This window comes from Trachemys scripta, chromosome 1, assembly GCF_013100865.1.
Source record: "Trachemys scripta elegans isolate TJP31775 chromosome 1, CAS_Tse_1.0, whole genome shotgun sequence".
Taxonomy (NCBI): domain Eukaryota; kingdom Metazoa; phylum Chordata; order Testudines; family Emydidae; genus Trachemys; species Trachemys scripta.
The window spans coordinates 57,487,048-57,508,385 of record NC_048298.1 but is presented as its reverse complement, the minus strand read 5'-3'; the positions used below and the strand labels follow the sequence as shown (position 1 = coordinate 57,508,385).

At 38.8% G+C, this 21,338-nt stretch overlaps 1 protein-coding gene across 3 annotated transcripts in view; it reads right to left on the bottom strand.

The window, feature by feature from the left end:
• Nucleotides 1-6,881: 6,881 nt before the first annotated feature.
• Nucleotides 6,882-21,338, bottom strand: part of SLC16A7 (solute carrier family 16 member 7) — a 136,202-nt gene continuing 121,745 nt past the window's right edge. For all 3 annotated transcript variants that reach the window (XM_034770236.1, XM_034770244.1, XM_034770254.1), the window contains exons 3-5: nt 17,804-17,947; nt 15,378-16,193; nt 6,882-11,531 (exon numbers count right to left, since the gene is read on the bottom strand). In XM_034770236.1, the coding sequence (XP_034626127.1) occupies nt 11,260-11,531; nt 15,378-16,193; nt 17,804-17,947 (1,232 nt within the window). In that variant the 3' untranslated portion in view covers nt 6,882-11,259. The remainder of the gene's footprint in view (nt 11,532-15,377; nt 16,194-17,803; nt 17,948-21,338) is intronic.

Below are 21,338 nucleotides of genomic sequence, written 5' to 3'. Positions count from 1 at the left end.
ACCTCCTGGAATCTACCACATTGGATTTCTAAAAATTATAATTCTGGCATCTCATTCTGTGACTATTCCAAATAATTTGCAACACTATGTTGAGGGTGGTGGCTGGGAAGCTGAGTAGCATTTTTTTTCATTAATGCATCTTATGAGGCACTCCATGGTGCCAAGAGTCAACTTTTCATGACCTGAACATTACATACTGTATGGCCAGGAGTCTCACAACATGCCCTGCTATATTTCATTTTTCCCAAGTTTAAAACAAAGGACTGTTTCATTGTTGTATCATTGTGACCTGTTGCAGAGAATGTCACTCATCCAAGTAGCCAGTAGAAATATTACACATTTTACATGCTTGGATAGTTTCCCAACATGTCCACTGTCAAAATGATGAGGGTGAAGAAGGTATGCACATGAAAAAAGACAAGTAGTGTAAAGGGCTTTCTTGCCTCTTTTAGATGCCATAATTATACACTTGGGACAGATGCTACCAAACTACTGGGTAGGGTCAGTAGTATGTTTTCAGAGCATATCTGGGTTTTGGTGACTCACTTGAAATCTGGGCATGAAGAACCCCAAATAAGAAGTCTTTGAAATCCAATTTTAAAACTGAGTTTAATGAAGTAGAGTTCCAACTGTTCTCAGTGACATTGTTTTCCCCTCAGTGCTAAATTACCAATGTCAGATATATAGGCGACCTTAAAAAGGCTTTCTCCTCCCACCCTTTTGACATTTTTTTATATTTCTAGGAATATTTCCATATGAAGTATCCATGTACACCTGTGAAAACCAACTGACTTCGGTGGAACTGTGTTGACCTAACAGTCCACTCAGAAATCCAAGTTTCTTATGGACTAATTTGGATGTTTTAAAAAAAGTTATAGTGAGCTATTAATCAATATTCTTCACTATCAAAGTGGTGTCTGATTTGTGCAATGTCAGGGGTACTGAAGGAAAGTTGAGGAATCTGAATAGTCTTTAAAACTTTCATAAGTGGTCAAGATATAAGGCACTTTCTGTGGGAAAATCCAAGGTCCCAAAGGGTTACAACATGATTCTAAACAAGTACTTGCTACCTTACAGGTCCCGAGACATCTTCAAAATTAGGAATTGTTCTTATTGCAAATGAAGTGTTTATTTTAACAATAAATATTATTAGCTGATTATTAGAGAGACAAGGTGGGTGAGGTAATATCTTTATTGGACCAACTTCTGTTGCTGAGAGTTGGTCCAATAAAAGATATTACCTCACCCACCTTGTCTCTAATATCCTGGGACCAACATGGCTACCACAACACTGCATTTGCTGATTATGTGACGTATTGGTTCATTATGTATGCAACTTATTTTCTTTGCTTACGCTTCTGATTACATCTTTGAACATAAAACTCAGTATCCGTGAGCTTCCAAGGAGTTGCCACATCTTAAGCTAAAAGCAGTACTGGAAGTGAAATGCTGAGAACTACATGCCATTAGGTGAGAATGAGGCATTGTGAAAATAGCAAATGTTTTCATAATTATTGTTTTAAAGATAATTACACATGAACTGTATCTGGATGGCAGATTCTAAGACTGTGCACAGGAATTCTCTGAGTCATCCAGCTGTCAGGGGTTTGAACCCTGCACCTGAATAAAGGTGCAGGGTAATTACTGCTGAGACAGAGTGACAGGTGCGACTTATTAACGGCAATCGGGACCATAAGAGGTTCGGAAGTCTTGCTCAGTGGGACAGAATAGCTTCTGTATGGGTAAGATACTAACAACCAATCTTAGGGAGAAACTTTAGGCTGAGATTTTCATTCTGTTGTTATTGAATTCCCAAAAAGCCAGTTCCATACCCCGGCAAGGGGGTAAGTTTGGACTGTATTCAGAATGGCCGTGATTCAGCAAGGGACTGAAGCATATGAGTAATTCCATTGGCTTTAATGGGACCACTCTTACATTTAGTTAGGAATGTGAGTGTTATCAACTGTGTGCAATAAACAGAGTTAATAGCAATCTCTCATTGGAGACAAAACAAAAAAAGCCACTTTGGACTCATTCCTTTATCTCAGTGATCCCAACTTCAACATTTTCATTCCTGTATTTTGAGCTCAATTCTTACTGTTTAAGGTATATTTTTTAAAATATTTTATTTTTTAAGAATCTGAGTAACATGGATGCAGTCTAAACAAAATGGACTCTAAACAAAATTCTAAATAATTTCTGATAGTTTAATTAATCTTGTCAGACTAAATAGGCTGTAGCAAAAGTCACAGAATACTGAATTTAGGTTAAATCAACCATAAAGTTCTAAAAATAAAGACTATGTGCTTTCAAGTTCTTCCTCTGAGGCATATTCACCAGTTTACTGTTTTCTAAAGTTATACACACTTGTCTTCCAGTATCCCATGGCTCCTCTGTCCAGCAGAAGATGCACATTGATAGCCTAGTGTTGTGCTGAAAAATCGTAACGATGTTGAATAATGCTCCTGAATTTAAAATAACCGACCTGAGTCTGATCTCGTTGACACTGTAAATCAGTACTATTTTCACTGAGGCAAATGGATCTACCAGTGGTACAAGAGGAGAATCTGGCCAATTGATTAGCATAGGTGATCTGGGAAAGGTTAGAAGATGACAAGGGAAACAAAACCCCACACCCACTCATTTCAAGTCTTGGGGGCATAGGCCCAGATCCTCAAAGGTATTTGGTGCATTGATTTCCATGGGCTTTAGCCACTTAAATACTGAGGATTTGGGCCATATGGAGGGGTATGAATAATTCCCATAATTATTAATGGGAGTTACATATATGTAGCAAGAGGAGACTATCACACCTAATTAATCTTCCTCTATTTTATGAGTATAAACAAATTTGTATGTATACATTCAAAGAACAGATAAAGCTAACATTCCTTCACAAACTTTACATAATAACTTTATTTTCAGTTTTCATTTCTTAAATTTCTTATCATAAGTAATTTTTCTTGTAATTCCATAAATATATATGGACAAACTGGACACATTAGTCTCTAATACAGGTCTGGAATAGGAGTTAGTGAGCAAGAAGAAATAAATATACATATAAATACAACATAATATAGCATATAAGCATTTGTACAGTGTTAATATACAGTATGAACAACAACATATTGTCAACTCAAAAAAGCTTATTGAATGTAGACATGTTTATTATCAGCCTAACCATCTTTGGAATATGAATAGCACCTCTAACTAATAAATGATTGTCAAAAAATTTCTAGTCAATATGTTCAAGTAAAAAATGTACAGTATTGCAAATTTAAAAAAAATCTTGTTAGTCAATAAGAGTGGCTACTACATATTTAATTATTGCATAGCAAATTCTGTTGGTAGGGAACAGAAGTGGTGCATTTTCAAAGTAGGCCATGGGTAGAAAAGATCCAATGTCTCACCTATGAAAGGGTGCTTTTCACACACTACACCTCTACCTCAATATAACGCTGTCCTTGGGAGCCAAAAAATCTTACCATATTATAGGTGAAATCGTGTTATATTTAACTTGCTTTGATCCACCGGAGTGCACAGCCCTGCCCCCCCCAGAGCACTGCTTTACTGCGTTATATCCGAATTCATGTTATATCAGTTGCATTATATCGAGGTAGCGGTGTATTTTGAAAATGTACTCTAATCTTTCTGATGAAACTTTCCCTTGGATTATATGCTAATGCAGTTTTTTCTCTGTATTGTGTACCTTCTGGCAGACTGAAACACATGTACAAAAAGATTACTCGTCAGAATGATGTTGTTTTAACTTTGACATTCATTAAACTTCAGTAAGTACTTGCTAAGGTTTTCTAAACTCTCAGTGTTGGCCCAACTTTTCAAGGTTCTATGATTCTCCTGGTGGCCTCAATTCAAAGGGACTTAATGGCCCTCAGCACCTCAGAGAATCAGGCCATCAAGGTATGGAGTACTTTAGATGAAATTGTACCATTTGTTCAGAGATCATCTATCCAGCGGTTCTCAAACTGTGGGTCGTGACTCTGCCCGCCCCCTGGGGGTCATGTAGTAACTTTGTTGTCAGAAGAAGGTCATGGTGCAATGAAGTTTGACGATCCCTGCTCTATAGAGTATTTCTAGAGTTAGATTATAAAAATATCCCCTTTTTAACAGCAGTTACAATACCCGATGATATTTTGGGCCATATTGAACATGTGGGACATGGTAGAACACCAGTGATATTTAATATTTCAATTTTCTCTTTGAATGAATTTCTAATATAAATAAAACCTAAAATTTAAAAATAATGAAATATATTCCTATAGAAAATGTTCATTTTCATTCATTTGTTGAAATCCTTTTTTTAATCCACCTACAAATGTTTTATTTACCAAGCACAGTATAAGCACTATATATATATATATATATATATATAAATATATATATATATATATATATAGTGGGTTACAAACTGTGCTTGGTAAATAAAACATTTGTAAATGGATTAATATATATATATAAAAAATCCATAAAGAAATAAAACACATTCCAAATAGATATGAATAATGAAGACTATAATCTGCTGAAGAAAGTCTTAAAAAGAACTAGGTAACTTTCCTTTGGATTTAAATAAGATTTGTTTAGGTATTTATTTAAATATGCCTTTTACATTTAATAATCATTACTTACATAGACTATTAAAACAGTACACATTGTGTGAAAATTTAAGAACTGATTCATTAGGAAAATTATGTGGGCACCTGCTTTATGTCTTGTCACATAGCTAGTATTTGTTATGTTAGGACAGGTATAGATTGTTAAAGAGTAGAAATAGTTAAGAGTAGATAGTTAAAGAGTAGAAATCTTGGCTCCTTTGAAGTCAATGGGAGTCTTGCCATTGACTTCAGTGGGGCCAGGATTTCACGCTCAGGGTCTGATCCAATCCCCTTTCTATGGGAGACTTTCTATTGACTTCAGAGGGATTTGTATCAAGAATAGAGTTGCAGGCTGAAAATAAGGATATACTTGGAGGAAACACCATCTGCTCTGTTGTACAAAAGGTATGAAGGGAACTAACTGCACCTTGGACCCAGTTCTACTTTCTATGATCACTACCCTCCCCATAAAAGACAAATAACAAAGCAATATCAAATCCCTTATTATTTCTGAAATAAAGGAAGCATTGATTTCAAACCTGCAAAATGCATTAGTTTACTGTAACGTTCTCCCTTTGAGAAATGTGTAGTATATATGTACCAAAATTCCTGTAACCTGTTTCCATGACCTGATTCCCTCTATCCCAGTAATTATATATATGGTAACATGGGCCTGGTCTACACTGGGGGGGAGGATCGATGTAAGATACGCAACTTCAGCTATGGGAATAATGTAGCTGAAGTCGACTTATCCTATTTCAACTTACGTCCCATCCTCACGGCGCGGGATCGACAGCCGCAGCTCCCCCGTCAACTCCGCTACCGCCGCTCGTCCTGGTGGAGTTCCGGAGTCGACGGGAGCATGTTCGGGGATCACTATATCGCGTCTAGACGAGACGAGATATATCGATCCCCGATAGATTGATAGTCTGGATGTACCCATGGTGTATTTGATGCAAAAGTGAATAGGACACTTCATGCAGGTATGATACCATAGTGAGTATTAAAGTGTAAAAACCCATGCCAGTCAAGGGTCAAATCTTCCATGGGTAGTCAAATTCCTCAGCTGCTGGTCAACATTGCAAACACAGATTTCTGAGAATCTGGCCCTAAACTTGCAGTGTTTGTTTAAAATAATAATAAAATAAAAATATTACAATGACTGACTTTTAAAATATTTGGGAGGCTTTCTAATTAATTTTATAGGTTTTGTTATACATTTGCTAACTTTTTTCTGGGGCCATGTGCTTCTTTAAACTATAATTGAGAGGTAGATGATCGGAAAAGAACGTTTTGCAAAAGAAGAATATGCAATTTATGCTGAAAAATATAGTCTACCTTTTTAATGCAAAGAAGAGGCATACGCTAATATCAAAAGAGTAAAAATAAAGACTATATAGAGAGCGCATTTATTAAAATTGAAATGCTAATAACCAATAAAAGCTCCCTTTATATACCTGTATATGAGTAGAAAAATAGTTATCTATTGAGAAATTAGCAAAATGTGCCTTAATTCCATTTTTGTACTAGGCAAAAATGTTAGCCTAGTTTACAGCAAGGTAGTCTAAAAATAACTCACTGGTTTTGCTTACTGAAACCCTCAGGTATGCATCATGTCAGAGACAGAACTGATGGCTTATATGGTTTGTTATATATGATCTAAACATTACTTACCTCAATCTCCTGAAGTCACAGCCCCCACAGGGAAAGTGTGGAAAGAGAAGTCACATAAGTGTTTTCTTCTGCTTTTTTATTTAAATGCCTAACAAAAGCCACAATATACCAGATACTACTTCTATTGTGATACATCAATGTAGAGAGAAAACAACAGAATGAGAGGGGGAAAGGAGAGGATGAAAATAAATGATGTGATAAGTGTAGCTGAAGGGAAATAAAGACAATAAAACTAATAAACCTCAATGTTTCTTCTGTAAAGGCCAAAGAACAAGAGAGAACCATCATCTGTAATCTTTAGACCTGTTCTGCACATAGACTGACTGCATAATTAGGCTCCTATTTCTCCATGGTGTGGGGAGGACCATGTCTTCTGAGTCAATACTAGCAGCAATCTCAACCAGGGCCGGCTCCAGACACCAATGTAGTAAGCAGATGCCTGGGATGGCCAACGAAGAGGGGGGCAGCACGTCCGGCAGTTCGGCAGCAATTCGGTGGCGGGGCCGTCATTCCCTCTAAGAGCGAAGGACCTGCCGCCAAATTGCTGCCGTAGAATGAAGCGGCGCTAGAGCTGCCGCCGATCGCGATTGCAGCTTTTTTTTTTTGCACTGCTTGGGGCGGCAAAAATGCTAGAGCCGGCCCTGGTCTCAATGCAATAAAGAGAGGTGATATGGTAACAGAGAAAAAGTACTGCTCAAAGTCAAGATGAAGTCACTGCAGAAACTAATGAGCAGCCATGACAATGGGTGAGAGAGTGAAAGGGATGACAGGTATTACACATACTGACCATCTTGTTACACTGTCACACACATTTGTATTTGCAATGTTTTCCCCATCCCTTCTATGATAGAAACTTGTAAAAGAATCTCAAAGGAAACAAGAGGAAAAGATTGTGCCCTTCTTGATGCTGTCTGACCTGGTAATATGAAGGAAGCATCTAGTGAGCCGACCTAAAGCACTGTATGGTTTCTTACAAGGACATATTGCTAACCCATTCCAGTATGGCTAAGAGAGTCCTAATCTTCCATCTTCCACCTGATGAAGTGCATCTCTGATTTTGCAGAGCACTTGCAACAAAATTTGAAAACACCCTACTTTTCAGCCTTTTAAAAACTGCTGTAATAGTATTTTCAACACACACTATCACGTGTGTAACACCTTGATTCAATGTCCCATGTTTTGTTGCCTCATTAATTCACCATGCAACATTGTACATGAACCATTTGGAACTGACCAGCTCCCACTAAAGTCAATTGTACAACTGGCGTTGACATCATCATTGGGAGCAAGGGTTGGCCCATTATGTTAACAGTGAGACAAATCTCTCTTATCCACACTGAAAATTTGGCAGGTATACCAGAGTCATAAAAGGAAGAAACTTGATATGAAATCTGGCCCTATTGAAATCAATGGGAGTTTTGTCATTGACTTCTACACTGCCAGGATTTCACCCTCTAAATGAGAGCAGTGTTTAAAATAATGACAAGGGAAAAGTTGGTTGATTGGGAAAAATAAGACCTTGCTGAACTCAACCAGGATAGTTCACAGTTCATGCTCTGTATGAGGAGGGCTCTGGTATGTGACTTCTTATGCCAGAAGGTGTAATATCAGAAGGTCTTTCTGTGAGTTTGGAGATAATCCAGAAGTGGAGACCGTTACAAACAGTTCAGTGAGGAGGAGATGAGAGGGTTCATGTGCATCTACATGCATTAAAAGCTTGAAAAAAAAAGAACTAACCTGACTCATTGGTGTGAAGTCTTTCTTTGTAGTTAAAAATGACAGTACAGAGGGAGGGAGGTCACAAAAATAAAAGGAAATTAACTGCATATGAAGATATGTTCTAAGAAGCTATCTAAAAATATAGCCATATAGTAGCATGGGAGAAACAGCACTCCATAGTGCAGTGGGTCTGATTCTCACACTACTTTAAAATTTCAGTGGTGTTATTCTTATATTAACCCGGTATAAGTAAGAAGAAGATGAGACTCAAACTGGCATGCACCGAGGGGCACAAACACTATAGCTGATATCAGACAAAAAGAGGCTGAGGTCAGCACTAACATAACTACTATAAGAGAGCAATTCCCACCTATTTATTCTGCGAACTATTGTCCAGTGCTGCAGGAGTCAGTTTCATCAAGCAAAGGGCTTGTCTATTTGCTGCCAATACTGAGAGTTTGCCATTCATAAAGATGAAAAACACCTTTTTCCTATAGATTACACCTTAGGACTTTGGTTAGTAGTTTTGTAAGGAAATGGAGGGAGAAAATAGTAATAAGGAAAATGACAAATGGCCCATTTGTCACTAATCATAGAATCGAAGGGCCTCATCCAGCAAGGTGCTGAGAGCTGTCTGAGATACTATACTAAGCACCCTTCACTTCCATAAATAAAGAGGGAGTTACTTAGCATTTCCCAGAATTAGGGCCCCCCCCAAAAATGGAGAATACTACAGAAAGTTGCTGATGGTACTGCTTAAGGAGTAAGGTACTTCTTAGCATAAGTAAGGATGCCACAATGTGGCCCCTAGGCACAGTTTTACTTATTTCAATGTTTTGTTCTCCATGAAGCAAGGCAAGGCAGGGCAGGAACTGTGATCAAGCCCTGTGGTGACACAACTATAATAATAAATATACCTATCTCATAGAGCTGGAAGGGCCCCTGAAAGATCATGGAATTCAGTTCCCTGCCTTCACTAGCAGGACCAAGTACTGATTTTTCCCCAGATTCCCTAAGTGCCCCTTTCAAGGATTGAACTCACAACCCTGGGTTTAGTAGGCCAATGCTCAAAACACTGAGCTATCCCTACCCATTAAACAATTCTGAGCCTACTTTCAATCCAGTCCAAAGTGAGTAACAATAGGTATTTTCTCTGCAAGATTTGCTTGTATTGTGCATTAGACACAGCTGAGATTCCTATAAAATCACCAGATTTTTCTCAAAATAGTCCTGTTTTGCTGCAAGAGCATTGGTAAATGTCAATTTACATTTCTGTACAGCATTGGAAGTGGATTCAGTATATTACTGAAAACAACGCTGAGTCTTGAAGGGAACGACAAAGTGTTGCATCCGCTATGGCAATTCATTGTACATTAAATATAATAGCACGTCAAAAGAAAAACAAAAACCTGATGTAAATAATCAACATGAATATGAGTCCTAGGGCAAATCTACCTTAAATGCACACACATCTGCCCAATTTTTCACAGATTTCTTTCTTTATTTTATCTGAGAAATTGAGATTTCACCTTCTGCTTAGTTTACCAGTATGTTTAATATGGTCACACCTTTCAGAGGTTAAAAGAAGGGAGGAGGGTCAAATTAACTGCACAATAGTATGTTTTCCTGAATCATGTGTGAGTGGTACATAACCCGTTCATAAATGTTGCATGAATCAGACCCTTAATTTTCACAATTTCAGATGCATTTATACGTAGGTGCCTCCCTTCAACATTTATGAATAGCAGCTTCCCTTACTCACCTAAATAAAACAGAAATATTTTCATTTAACACAGCATCACTTTGAAACTTCTGCAAGCCTGGAATTAGCTTTTAGTATTAGCTTTCAAGAGTAATCATAGGCAGATACCGTTTAGTATTTGTTTGTATTTTGTCCTCCTTTAAGAATTTTTTTTTTAATGTTTTCAATTGAAATTGAATATGAGTATTTATGAAATACTGTAGGTACAAGACCAAAATCCAATAAAAAAAAATGTACCACAGGCAGCGGCAATGCCAGGTCTCCCACCCTGCACTGCCAACATGTCTCAATTGTTTTACAGAGAGTTCAGTTTTTGGCCTTTCTGCTCATACACTCAACAAAGGAGTTAGTTTATGCTTAATGTGCCGGGTGGGTAGATGGGAATTGTAATGAGGTTATCTGTGCACAAGGACCCGAGGTTAAATCTTAAAATTCCTTACACATAGGCTATCAAAGGATAATGACCTTCTGTGAATAAACATATGGCTGTGATTTGAACTAATTACTGATTGAACCAAAGCCCACTGAAATTAATGGAAAGACTCACTTTGACTTCCCTGGGTATTGGATTAGGTCGCTAGAGATAAAAAGCTGAACCATTCCAATCCCCTGAACCAGTTAGTCCCTCTTGTTAATTTAAGTCTAGGTATCTGTTGAATGAAATGGTAGCTACCCTTACAACCTATGTACCACTGACATGTTCATCTTTATTTTTTTTAATACAAACAGCTTTTTAAGCTAATTTGGATTAATGCAGCCTGAGTGTTCTCATAGTTCAAAATTAGATGTTTAAATATGTAGCTAGCTATCACTGGACAAAACAAACACTTGCATTTATTATAATGAAACATTTATTGCCATTTTAGCAATAAAAAAATCTACCTTTTTTATCTTCTAACCTTATCTTTTACACCCACATTGTAGTTATATGTATAAATACATCCTTTTGATCTAGTGGGCATACATTATAAAATGGGCAGGCAGTTTCTTATGCACTTTACTCAGGTCATTTCAGTATTTTGTCTTCCTTTTCAGCTCTTGACCCATAATCTGATATCCTTCTTTAATACTAGAGGCCAAAATATGGTGGCGGGTAGAAGTCAACAGGCACTGGCAGGCCAGAGGGTTAAGACAGATGGCTTCTGTAACAAGACTAAACAGATACTGTTGCATTAGAAGTTATTTTAGAACAAGATAATTTGTCATGGAGGACCTTAAAGTTTAACTCTACCTGACCCATACTGTCCATAGTTACAGTTGGAATGGACTCATGCGCATGGAGTCGCTGTCTCTGAAATCTAAAATTCTCATAACTAAAATAAACAAACAAATAAACAGTCGATGATAATTTGTCTGGAATCTTGGCTTTGGCAAATGTCTGTTCTCATCCAATATTGTGACTGATCATTATTACTACAAAACCTGGCCTGTAACTTGACAAAATACTTGTAATGGAAGTAAAAAACATTGACGTCTGAGCCATATTTCATATTAAATATTAGTTTCCCTTTCTGAAGAATCATTGAGTACTTTGTCAGCCCTGTTGGCAGCCTCCTCATTCTCATTGTTGGTCAAAGGTTCTGCTTCCTTGGGATCAGCATTCTTTAATGCTTTCTGTTTTTCTTCTTCTAACTTCTTCTCTTTTGCCAAAAGCCTGTAGTTGATGGCATTGCCGATGAACAACCAAATACTTGCCACGATCACAATCGATCCACAGACAATGTACATGTATTTATATTCTCCAGTTATATCCACTAACCAACCTGAAAGACAGAAAAAATTACAAAACCACACTTGAAAATATTCCAACTGTAGACAGAAATAAATGCCAGGTCCTTCCCACAGGTATTATCAATAAATGTCCTGCATTAAAGTATTTTCAACACTATAAAAGTTGTCCTAGATTGGGCATTTTCACAGACAGATGTACAGTGGAGCTGTAACAAATTTTATATTAGTTAGACTGGCAGCTATTGCATTCATTATCTGTAGTAAAATAATTGAGTCTAAGGAAGTAGAGTCTAGTCAACAATAGTAGGTTGTATAATTTTCTATTCAGATCTGTCTTTTTTTTCTCCTCCTCCCTAATGTCTTTCTACTGTTGTTTTGGAATGGATGTCTAGCACTCAGTGGGGCTGCTTGCAGACAAGAGGCTGGAAAGGTGTCTGCCTTCTCAGCTGCTGTCACTATGTCTCATTGTGAAGCTGCTATTTGTGCTCCACTTATTCTGTCCCCAAAGACAGTTTTTTTCACCTGGGTGTGCAGACACCACTGTCATGAAAACTGAGTTTCAAACTTGTATGGGTAATGCTTACTCCCCCAGATGGATCAGCAGCAGCGAAGATCAAATGTGGGACCTCTGTATCTTAACACATGAGCTTCTACCATCTGAGCTAAAGGAACTTGCTCTGTTAGTCGAGGCTGTATCAGACTTGTCAATCTCTAGTTGACCTTGCCACTACTAGAAGGGGAGTGCCACAGTGAGCAAGCATGACTTACATGCATAAGCCATTTGGATCAAAGAAAAATGTATTCTGACTACCTTTTCACATTGAGTCATTCTTGTAATTCTGTTGCATTTTCTAAACTCTAAATTAAAAGACAGGCTCCCAATACAGCAAAGCACATAAACACATAATTTAAGCACGAGTAGTTTTATTGAAGTCAGTGGGATGATTAACATAATTTAAGTATGTGCTTAAATGCTTCGCTGCATTGGGGCCATAATACTGACATACCAACTAGACCTGGTCAAAACTTGGAATTTCTGTTCTGTGGGAAACTCCAACATTTAAAAACAATTTTTCCAAATCAGAATAAAGTTGAAAAATTTCCAATATCATGCTAAATGAATTTTTTTTTTTTGGGGGGGGGAGTTTAGAGTCAATTTAAAGGTTTAGTTTCTATATTGATTAATCTATATATTTATAATTTTTGTATATTTTAAAATTGTGTTTTAATAATTTTTATAATATAACTTGCTAGAAAACAATAGAATATATATAATTTCAAAACAAAAAATTAAATGTTTCATTCTGATAAGGTCAAAATGTTTGACTTTATCAAAATGCTTCATTTAATTTTTTTCCATTGGAAAAGTGTTCCACCTGAAATTTTTTGACCTGCTTAAATATTAAATTTAAATACATTTTTAAAGCATTTAAAAGCAGTAATATTTTATCTAATACAATAAAACCTTTGAAGATAATGCACAGTGGTTACCCTTTATAAAGTTAGTAGTTTTGCCTTAAATAAATAGAAATGTTTACCTCAGTATTGGCAGTATTCCCTATGCTTACTACTTACGAATACTAAAATAATTTATATATTGAGATACTAGTAATATAGTACTATAAAAATATTGATATATTGTTGCAACTGAGGTAGATAATCCAGGCAATTTGTTAGTTTTTAATGGTGCCAGTCTCAAAGAATTATTTACAAAAATTAACTTAATGTTCATGCATGAGATCATCATTATACTTTAATAGACCTGAACAGATCAAAACTGGAATATGAGCTTTTCAATGTATTCAAGTAGAGAAATTAACAAAGGTGACCTGATTATATCCAAAATGTATCCCTTTAAAAAAAAATCCACATAACAAATATAAGAAAAATAAATAGCTGTATACTTTATCACTAGGGCTGGGTCTACACTACCCGCCTGAATCGGCGGGTAGAAATCGATCTCTCGGGGATCGAATTATCGCGTCTCGTCGGGACGCGACAATCGATCCCCGAATCGACGCTCTTACTCCACCAGCGGAGGTGGGAGTAAGCACCGTCGACAGGAAGCCGCAGAGGTCGATTTTGCCGCCGTCCCTACAGCGGGGTAAGTCGGCTGCAATACGTCGAATTCAGCTACGCTATTCACGTAGCTGAATTTGCGTATCTTAAATCGACCCCCCCCCGTAGTGTAGATGTAGCCTACATTAATATTAGATTTAATATTAATATAGGTTTCAATGTTTCAGGTGACTGGATTTTATTAGTCGTAGACACAGTCCCTCCACTAGGTGGCATTCCAAGTGTCTGTGGCTAGGTCTACACCACCCGCCTGAATCGGCGGATAGAAATCGATCTCTCGGGGATCGAATTATCACGTTTCGTCGGGACGCGACAATCGATCCCCGAATCGATGCTCTTACTCCACCAGCGGAGGTGGGGGTAAGCGCCGTCGATGGGGAGCCGCAGAGGTCGATTTTGCCACCATCCTCACAGCGGGGTAAGTCGGCTCCGATAGGTCGAATTCAGCTATGCTATTCGCATAGCTGAATTTGCGTATCTTAAATCAACGCCCCCCCCTCCCCTCCCGTAGTGAAGACCTGCCCTCAGTTAGAGGAATCTATTGTATTCCAACATCTATGAAGATAAGATGAGATCAGATTCATTTGGAATGATTTGTATAACTGTTAAATATTAATTTCAATAAAATAAAGTGTATAAGTTATAATCAGCTGGCATTATTTAAATTTTCATTAACAAATAAGTTCAACAGATGTTATTTTAGTACAAATTATGGCCTGGGTCATGCAAACATTTACCTATATAACTTTACCCACATGAGTAAACCCATTGACTTCAATGGGAGTACTCCTGCGTGTAGTATTGAGCGTGTGTGTAAGAGTTTGCAGTACTAGAATCTACATTTATAATTCACATCTATAAAATCTAATATTGTTTAGTTCAAAAGTATATATTTGTATATATTTAGTTCAAATTAATATTTGGTCAGGGATTTTACAGTTGGATTTTGGGCACCTAATTCCCTAAAACTCTTTTGAAAATCCCAGCTCTTTTATCAGAATTCCGGAGGTGATCAGTATATGAAAATTAACTGACACTATCTTTTCATAACGAGGGACAATATTCTGCTTATGCTCTGAAGGGCAACATCCATCAGAGCCCTCTTGTGCATGCACTTTACTTAGCCATGTTGTGAGAATCAATCTTATTTCAATAATCTCCCTTGTGTTTGGGATTAAAGCAGTAAGGTAGTAAAGTAGCATGTGGGGAGCTTTAAAATGACAATTTATATATTCATCATTTTATTTTTAAGCAGCCACTAGTTTGGCAGCTATTGGTTAGGGAAATTAGGAACCATTTTGTGAAGTAGCACCTACAGAAGTAGCTTCTTTGCTATGGGGAATGAAGTGGAGTCCCATGAATATAGCCAATTTGAGAGAGAGGGAGCTGTGCTGACCAGGAGGTAGTGGAAGCACCACTATGGAAGAGATGCTTTCAGCACTGCTAACTGCCTAGTAAGGCACATGAAAAGTAGGACTGGGTGGCAAATACCATCTTACCATATCTTATCTATGTATGTATCTCTACCTATATAGCGACATACATAGCCATGATGGCCATATACCATATACACACAGGCAATATAAATCTGCATATAAATCTAAATCTGTGATATGCCAAAAAAAAAAAGTAATGTTACAAAAGTAAACTCAAAAGAACAAGCGGTGAAAACATGACAGTTCTTGTGGCAACATTAACTAACATGCGCACGTCTAGTATTAGATAAATATAAATAATAACTTAAATATTCACAGCCAGCCCAGTGGCATCGGAAAGGATAATAAAAAAGGAATCCTTACCTCCTAGAGGGGGGCCTAGGAGAACAGGGCAGCACTCCACAATTGTGACAAGTCCCACAGCACTGGAAAACCTGGCTGCACCAACGAGATCCATCAACGACTCAAAAAGGATACTGCTAACCATTCCAAAAGCAAATCCAAAAAGTACAGCATATACCACCAGGCCTGTATAGTCCTCTGCCAGTGGGCACATGATATGACAGATGCCATTGTACAAGACAGCAAAACTAAAGAAGTACTGGATTTTTGGCCGGATGTATTTGGAGTTTGCTACAAGTCCCATTGAAGGCCTAGCAAACATGTCTACAAAAGCTAGAATAGAGAGCAAAAAAGCAGCAGAATATTCATCAATTCCCTTGTGTTTGGCATAAGGAGCCAAGAATACTATTGGGGCAAAGAAGCCAACAAACATAATAACATTTCCTGACAAATAAACCAGAAACCCTCTGTGTTTAAAGAGGGACAGATCTAAGTATTTATTCACAGTTTGCCAGAATGACTTCTTCTTGTTATTCATGTGTAACGCTGAATCTCCTGCTCCCTTCTCGACATCTTTTTTCACAGGAGGGACTGGTTTTGGTCCAACAGGTCTCATAAGTGACCCAGCCACACAGCAGTTCAAAAGAAGTCCTCCCAGAATGAGAAAACTTCCTTTCCATCCAAATGCATTAAAGAGGAATTGATTGAGAGGTGCCAGTGTGCTTAGAAACACTGGACTTCCAGCCATGGCCAGTCCATTAGCAATGGGCCGCTTCTTATAGAAATACTTGCCAATCATAGTCAAGGCAGGCTGCAAGTTGAAGGCTAAGCCAAGACCTAAACAACAAAAGAGCACAGAGTTATTGCATGTAATACATTGAAAACTCTTCACGATAAGCAGACAAAATCATTCAAAAAAGCTAAAATGCCATTCAGAAATTCCCAATGAAGATTAAACACTATCAGCACTGAAAAATGAAATGTGGTTTCACTGCTTTCCACACATTTTAATGTCACCACTATGTCACACTCGAGTTCTGTCATTTCCTTGTATTGCGTTGCAATACTCATAGTAATGTTTGAGCAATTATATAGACAATGGAGTGACAGAGGAACAATGGTCTCAAGACCTTGAATACACCATTTTTGTATTTTACTAAGCTGCAACACAATTCTCTCCTGGTTCATTTCACAAAAGTTATTAAATATTACCTCATCTACAAAAGAGAGCACAATATATTTAGAAGTATAAATCCACTGGCTTTTCTCCCTCTATCCCTTTTAAAGGTTGAACATGTATCCAAAGTAAGATGTAAAATGATTAATAAATAAAGATTTTGCAGGAAATCCAGCCCCACATCCACAGCTTTGGAGGTCCTGGTAGTGGAATCACTGGTTAAGTGGGAATTGCACTGGGGTGGGAAAGGGGCTGTGTGGGGATGCACAACCCCAAATCCCTGCCCAGCAGGGCACAGGGGTGAGGCAGAGTTGGGCCAGATGTGCAGTCAGAGGATCCACCTGTGGTCCTTCTCCTTGGGTGGGGATACACTAGAGCTGCAGAGTTTTAGTAGCAATGCACCCGCTATGTAGTCTCAGAGGAAGGATTCCTTCCCTCTTCTCCCATGGGCAAACGTAGTGCCTAGCTCACTCCTTGGGCTAGGTAGTGGGTCTCTGCATTTGGCTCTTAAAAAGTAGAGACGTGAGGTCTTAAATAAAACAAAACAAACAAGAAACCCACCACACTCAGTAAGAAAGGGTTCTTTCAAAATGATTAACTTCTACTCAAGTCAATTACAGATAAACATAAGCTTTGATGTAGTGACAGAATAAGATCTCATTTGTATATCCCATGCTTCTATATGACCTCTAATCTCACCTTCTTTCTTTATTCAAAAGAGATGCTTTTAAAAAATTAGAATCCCTTTGGTAGTACGGTAATTTAATCTAGTGGGTTTAGTATCACTTTAATTCCCACCCTTTGATCAGTTCTAGAGCTTTGGGGATTTAGCATTTGTTTTCAGACGGGAATATTTTTTATTCTGGGGACAGCTGGACCCTGCCCAGAATACTATTTTCCTGGATATGGATATATATATTTTGTGAGCCTACAGAAGCTTAGTATTAGAGTTTGCATATCTACTAGACCTGTACTCATCTCTGCTGTTTTATTCAAACTATGGTATGATTGAAGGCTAAAAAAAAAATCAATGCAAAACCCAATACAAATGACTCTAATAAGTGCTGTCATGAGTCAATCAATTCCAGTATTGTAATTATAGTGCAGTACAGTATGGCAAATACATAGGGCATTTATTGAATAAAATAATCAGAGGTTCATGAAATATCCCAAGCAGTAATTTAATATCCTAAAAATCAATTTAAATGAGAACAGTTTAGGATAGCTAAAATTAACTGGACTAGTTACCATTTTTGAACTAGTTACTTACCTCCAACAATTCCTACACATATGTAAAGCTCCAGGACACTATTGCAGAAAGAGGAAGCAATCATTCCAAATGAACACAATACACCTCCTGCCATCATCACTGGCCGGCAACCATATTTGTTCACCAAGACACTGCTTATAGGACCTAATGGCAGGAAAAGGATAAATTATCCATCATGCAGTGATAAATATATTTGCGGTTGAGTGTTTTCAGTGACTAAAAGTACCTCCCTGTGAGCCTGACAACACAAGAACTTACATACTAGAAGTCCAAAGGAGTACTCACTCTTCCTGGGAGTATCCTGTGGTCATGGAAGTGGATCAAAGGATGTAAGACATGAGTGCAGCAAGCTTGTTAATTACAGTTCTCAGAGAACCAACAACAGGCCCAGTCAATATACGTTTTGGGTATGCAAGAAATGGAGGATTAGGCCCACTGTCTGCAGTCTAGTTCAGAATTTCAAACGGAAGGAATGGTTTCAGAGTAGCGGCCATGTTAGTCTGTATCCACAAAAAAGAACAGGAGTACTTGTGGCACCTTAGAGACTAACAAATTTATTAGAGCATAAGCTTTCGTGGACTACAGCCCACTTCTTCGGATGCATCCGAAGAAGTGGGCTGTAGTCCACGAAAGCTTATGCTCTAATAAATTTGTTAGTCTCTAAGGTGCCACAAGTACTCCTGTTCTTTTAAACGGAAGGAAGTTATTTAATCAAAACTATAGTTAACAGAGCAGAAGAGATCTCTAAATGAGTCAGATTACAACATCTTTTGATAGGATGAAAGCTCTTTCTGAACTCCCTATAACTGCTGCTGTTGACTAGGGCAACATACTTATGTCAATGGGACTACTCACTTGCTTAAAGTGTTGAAGTGGAGCATAAATAACTGACAGCTGAGATCTATTTTCCTTGTCCAGATCTGAATGAGATAATGGACAATATCATTCTGTTCTGTAGTCTGAGCCTTCTGAAGTATGCTTGGTATAATGGCCTAGAAACTGAAAATATGGCAACAAACCTGGTTTTTAGTTTCAAATGAAATTAATTCCAGTGTAATTTTGTCCATCCCAAACAAAGAACCAGCATGTAATCTGTCATGATGTGCACTGTATGTTCGTTAAAGGCCCACAACAGGAATAGATGGTGTGTGGCATATCAAGATTAAGAAGTTGTCAGAGCTGCTTGAGGAAGCTTGCACTACACCTGATTGTACTATATGTGGCCCTAACCAACATTAACAGCTTTACTTTTGTAAGCACTATATTCACTCCATTTAAAAAACATAGTGTGGGGGGGGGGAGGTTAGATTTAGAACTGGTGATAAAAGAGACCGGATATAAAGTGAAATGTCAAGCATTACATTTGATTTTACTACAAATCATTCTGATTTCTACTGTGTATTGGGTCCAGTACAAATTTCCCATAATAAACACCTAAAGAAATATACATCAGCATTTTCATTGGCAACACAAATCAAGTTCAACAAAATTGGAGATATGCATTGTTTGCAATATGTTCTAGTTTGGGTCCAAATGTTTGATCTATCTTAAAACTGATACTACTAGTGATGGGTTAGGCCCATACCATGCCATCGACATTTTAAGCATAAGTCTCAATTGAAACTGATGGAAGCAGGTTGACCAGATAGCAAGTGAGAAAAATCAGGACAAAGGTGGGGGTAATAGGCACCTATATAAGACAAAGCCCCAAATATCGGGACTGTGCCTATAAAATCGGGACATCTGGTCACCCCAGATCAGTGGTTTTCAAACTTTTTTTCTGGGGAACCAATTGAAGAAAATTGTTGATGCCCGCGACCCAACGGAGCTGGAGCAGAGGGGTTTGGGGTGTGAGAGGGGCTCAGGGTTGGGGCAGAAGGTAGGAGTGCATGGATGAGGACTGCAGGGTGGGGCCAGGAATGAGGGGCTCAGGGTGAGGAAGGGAGCACTGAGCTAGGGTAGGGGGTTGGGGTACTGGAGGGGGCCAGGGCTCTGGGCTGGGGGTTCAGATTCTGGGGTGGGGCCGGGGATGAGGGGTTTGGGGTGCAGGAAGGGGTTCCAGGCTTGGGGGGGCTCAGGGCTGGGGCAGGGGATTGGGGCGCAGACTTACCTCCGGCGGCTCCTGGTCAGTGGCGCAGCCAGGGTGCAGAGGCAGGCTTCCCACCTGTCCTGGAACTGCAGACCGCACTGCATCTCGGAAGCGGCCAGCAATGAGTCCCACTCCTAGGCGGAGGTGCGCAAGTGGCTTAGTGTGACTCTCGCCTGCAGGCAGTGTCCCACCAGCTCCCATTGGCCGGATGCTTGGAGTGGTGGCAGCATGCGGGGCACCATGGCCCCCTGCCTAGAAGACGGACCCACTGCTGGCCGCTTCTGGGGCACAGCGCAGTGTCGGAAAAGGTAGGCACTAGCCTGCCGTAGCTGGGCAGCACTGCCAACAGGACTTTTAACATCCCGGTTGGCAGTGCTGACCAGAGCAAGGCAATCCAGTGCCTGATATGCTGCGACCCAGTACTGGGTCACGACCCACAGATTTAAAAACACTGCCCTAGATGGAAGTTTAGTTTAAAAATCAATGGCATGATACAGTCCTTAGTTTGGTTAAACACACTGAAGTCTGGATACTTTCCAAAAGGTTTCTAGCACAGTTTTCAAGTGATTTGGATGATAGGCCTTCTCATGAGATATTCAATACTTTTCATTTCTGGTCAGGTCAGAAATACTTTGGGAACAGTTTCCTATGTGATAGATTGGCATGTCTTCTTTCAGCACTAACCATAAAAAGAATTACTGAGAAGCATGGACTTGAGAAGTCAAACTCAAAGCTTTGACCAGATACATCTTGCATTGTGACCTCAAGCTTACTGAATTTATGCTCTCATGAACCATGATCTAACCATGAAGGTTCCTATAGAGAACATCCTTTTGCCAGTCGTGGGATGTACAACTCCAGGAAAGAACCATTGTGGCACTCTGTATCTCAAAGCAGCACCCTGAAATCCCCATATTCACTGCTGTCATGTAATTATATGTTTTGTACAAAGTATGCCTCGTGAGGTATCATCTTAAAAGTCTTGATCTGTTGAACATTAATATCATGTTGGATTGCATGTGCTATCATTGAATGTGAAGTTTTATGACGTTTTGCTATGTGTGTGTTACTGAAATATGTTGTGAGGTTGGGAACACCTACAACCAGCCTTTTAGGTACTACAATGGAGTAGCCAGACATGCTGATGGCCTATTAAAGGGAAATTCACTTGCCCAAAGGCCATCCCAGAAGACTTTTCAGAAAGAGCATTTAGACAATGGAGGCTGCTTGACCAATGGGGGCGGACCTTCACGTCATAGATCATTCCAGCAAGCTGGAAGAAACTATAAAGAGGGGAAGTGACATCATGACTTGGCTTCAGTCCCCCACAACTCAACCCCTGGAAACACATCTTGAGGACAAAGACTTTGAACTGGGGACAGGTGGTTCCAGACTGCAGCAGAGTTCTAGCCTATGTATCGAAGATCTGTGACCTGTTTATACCAT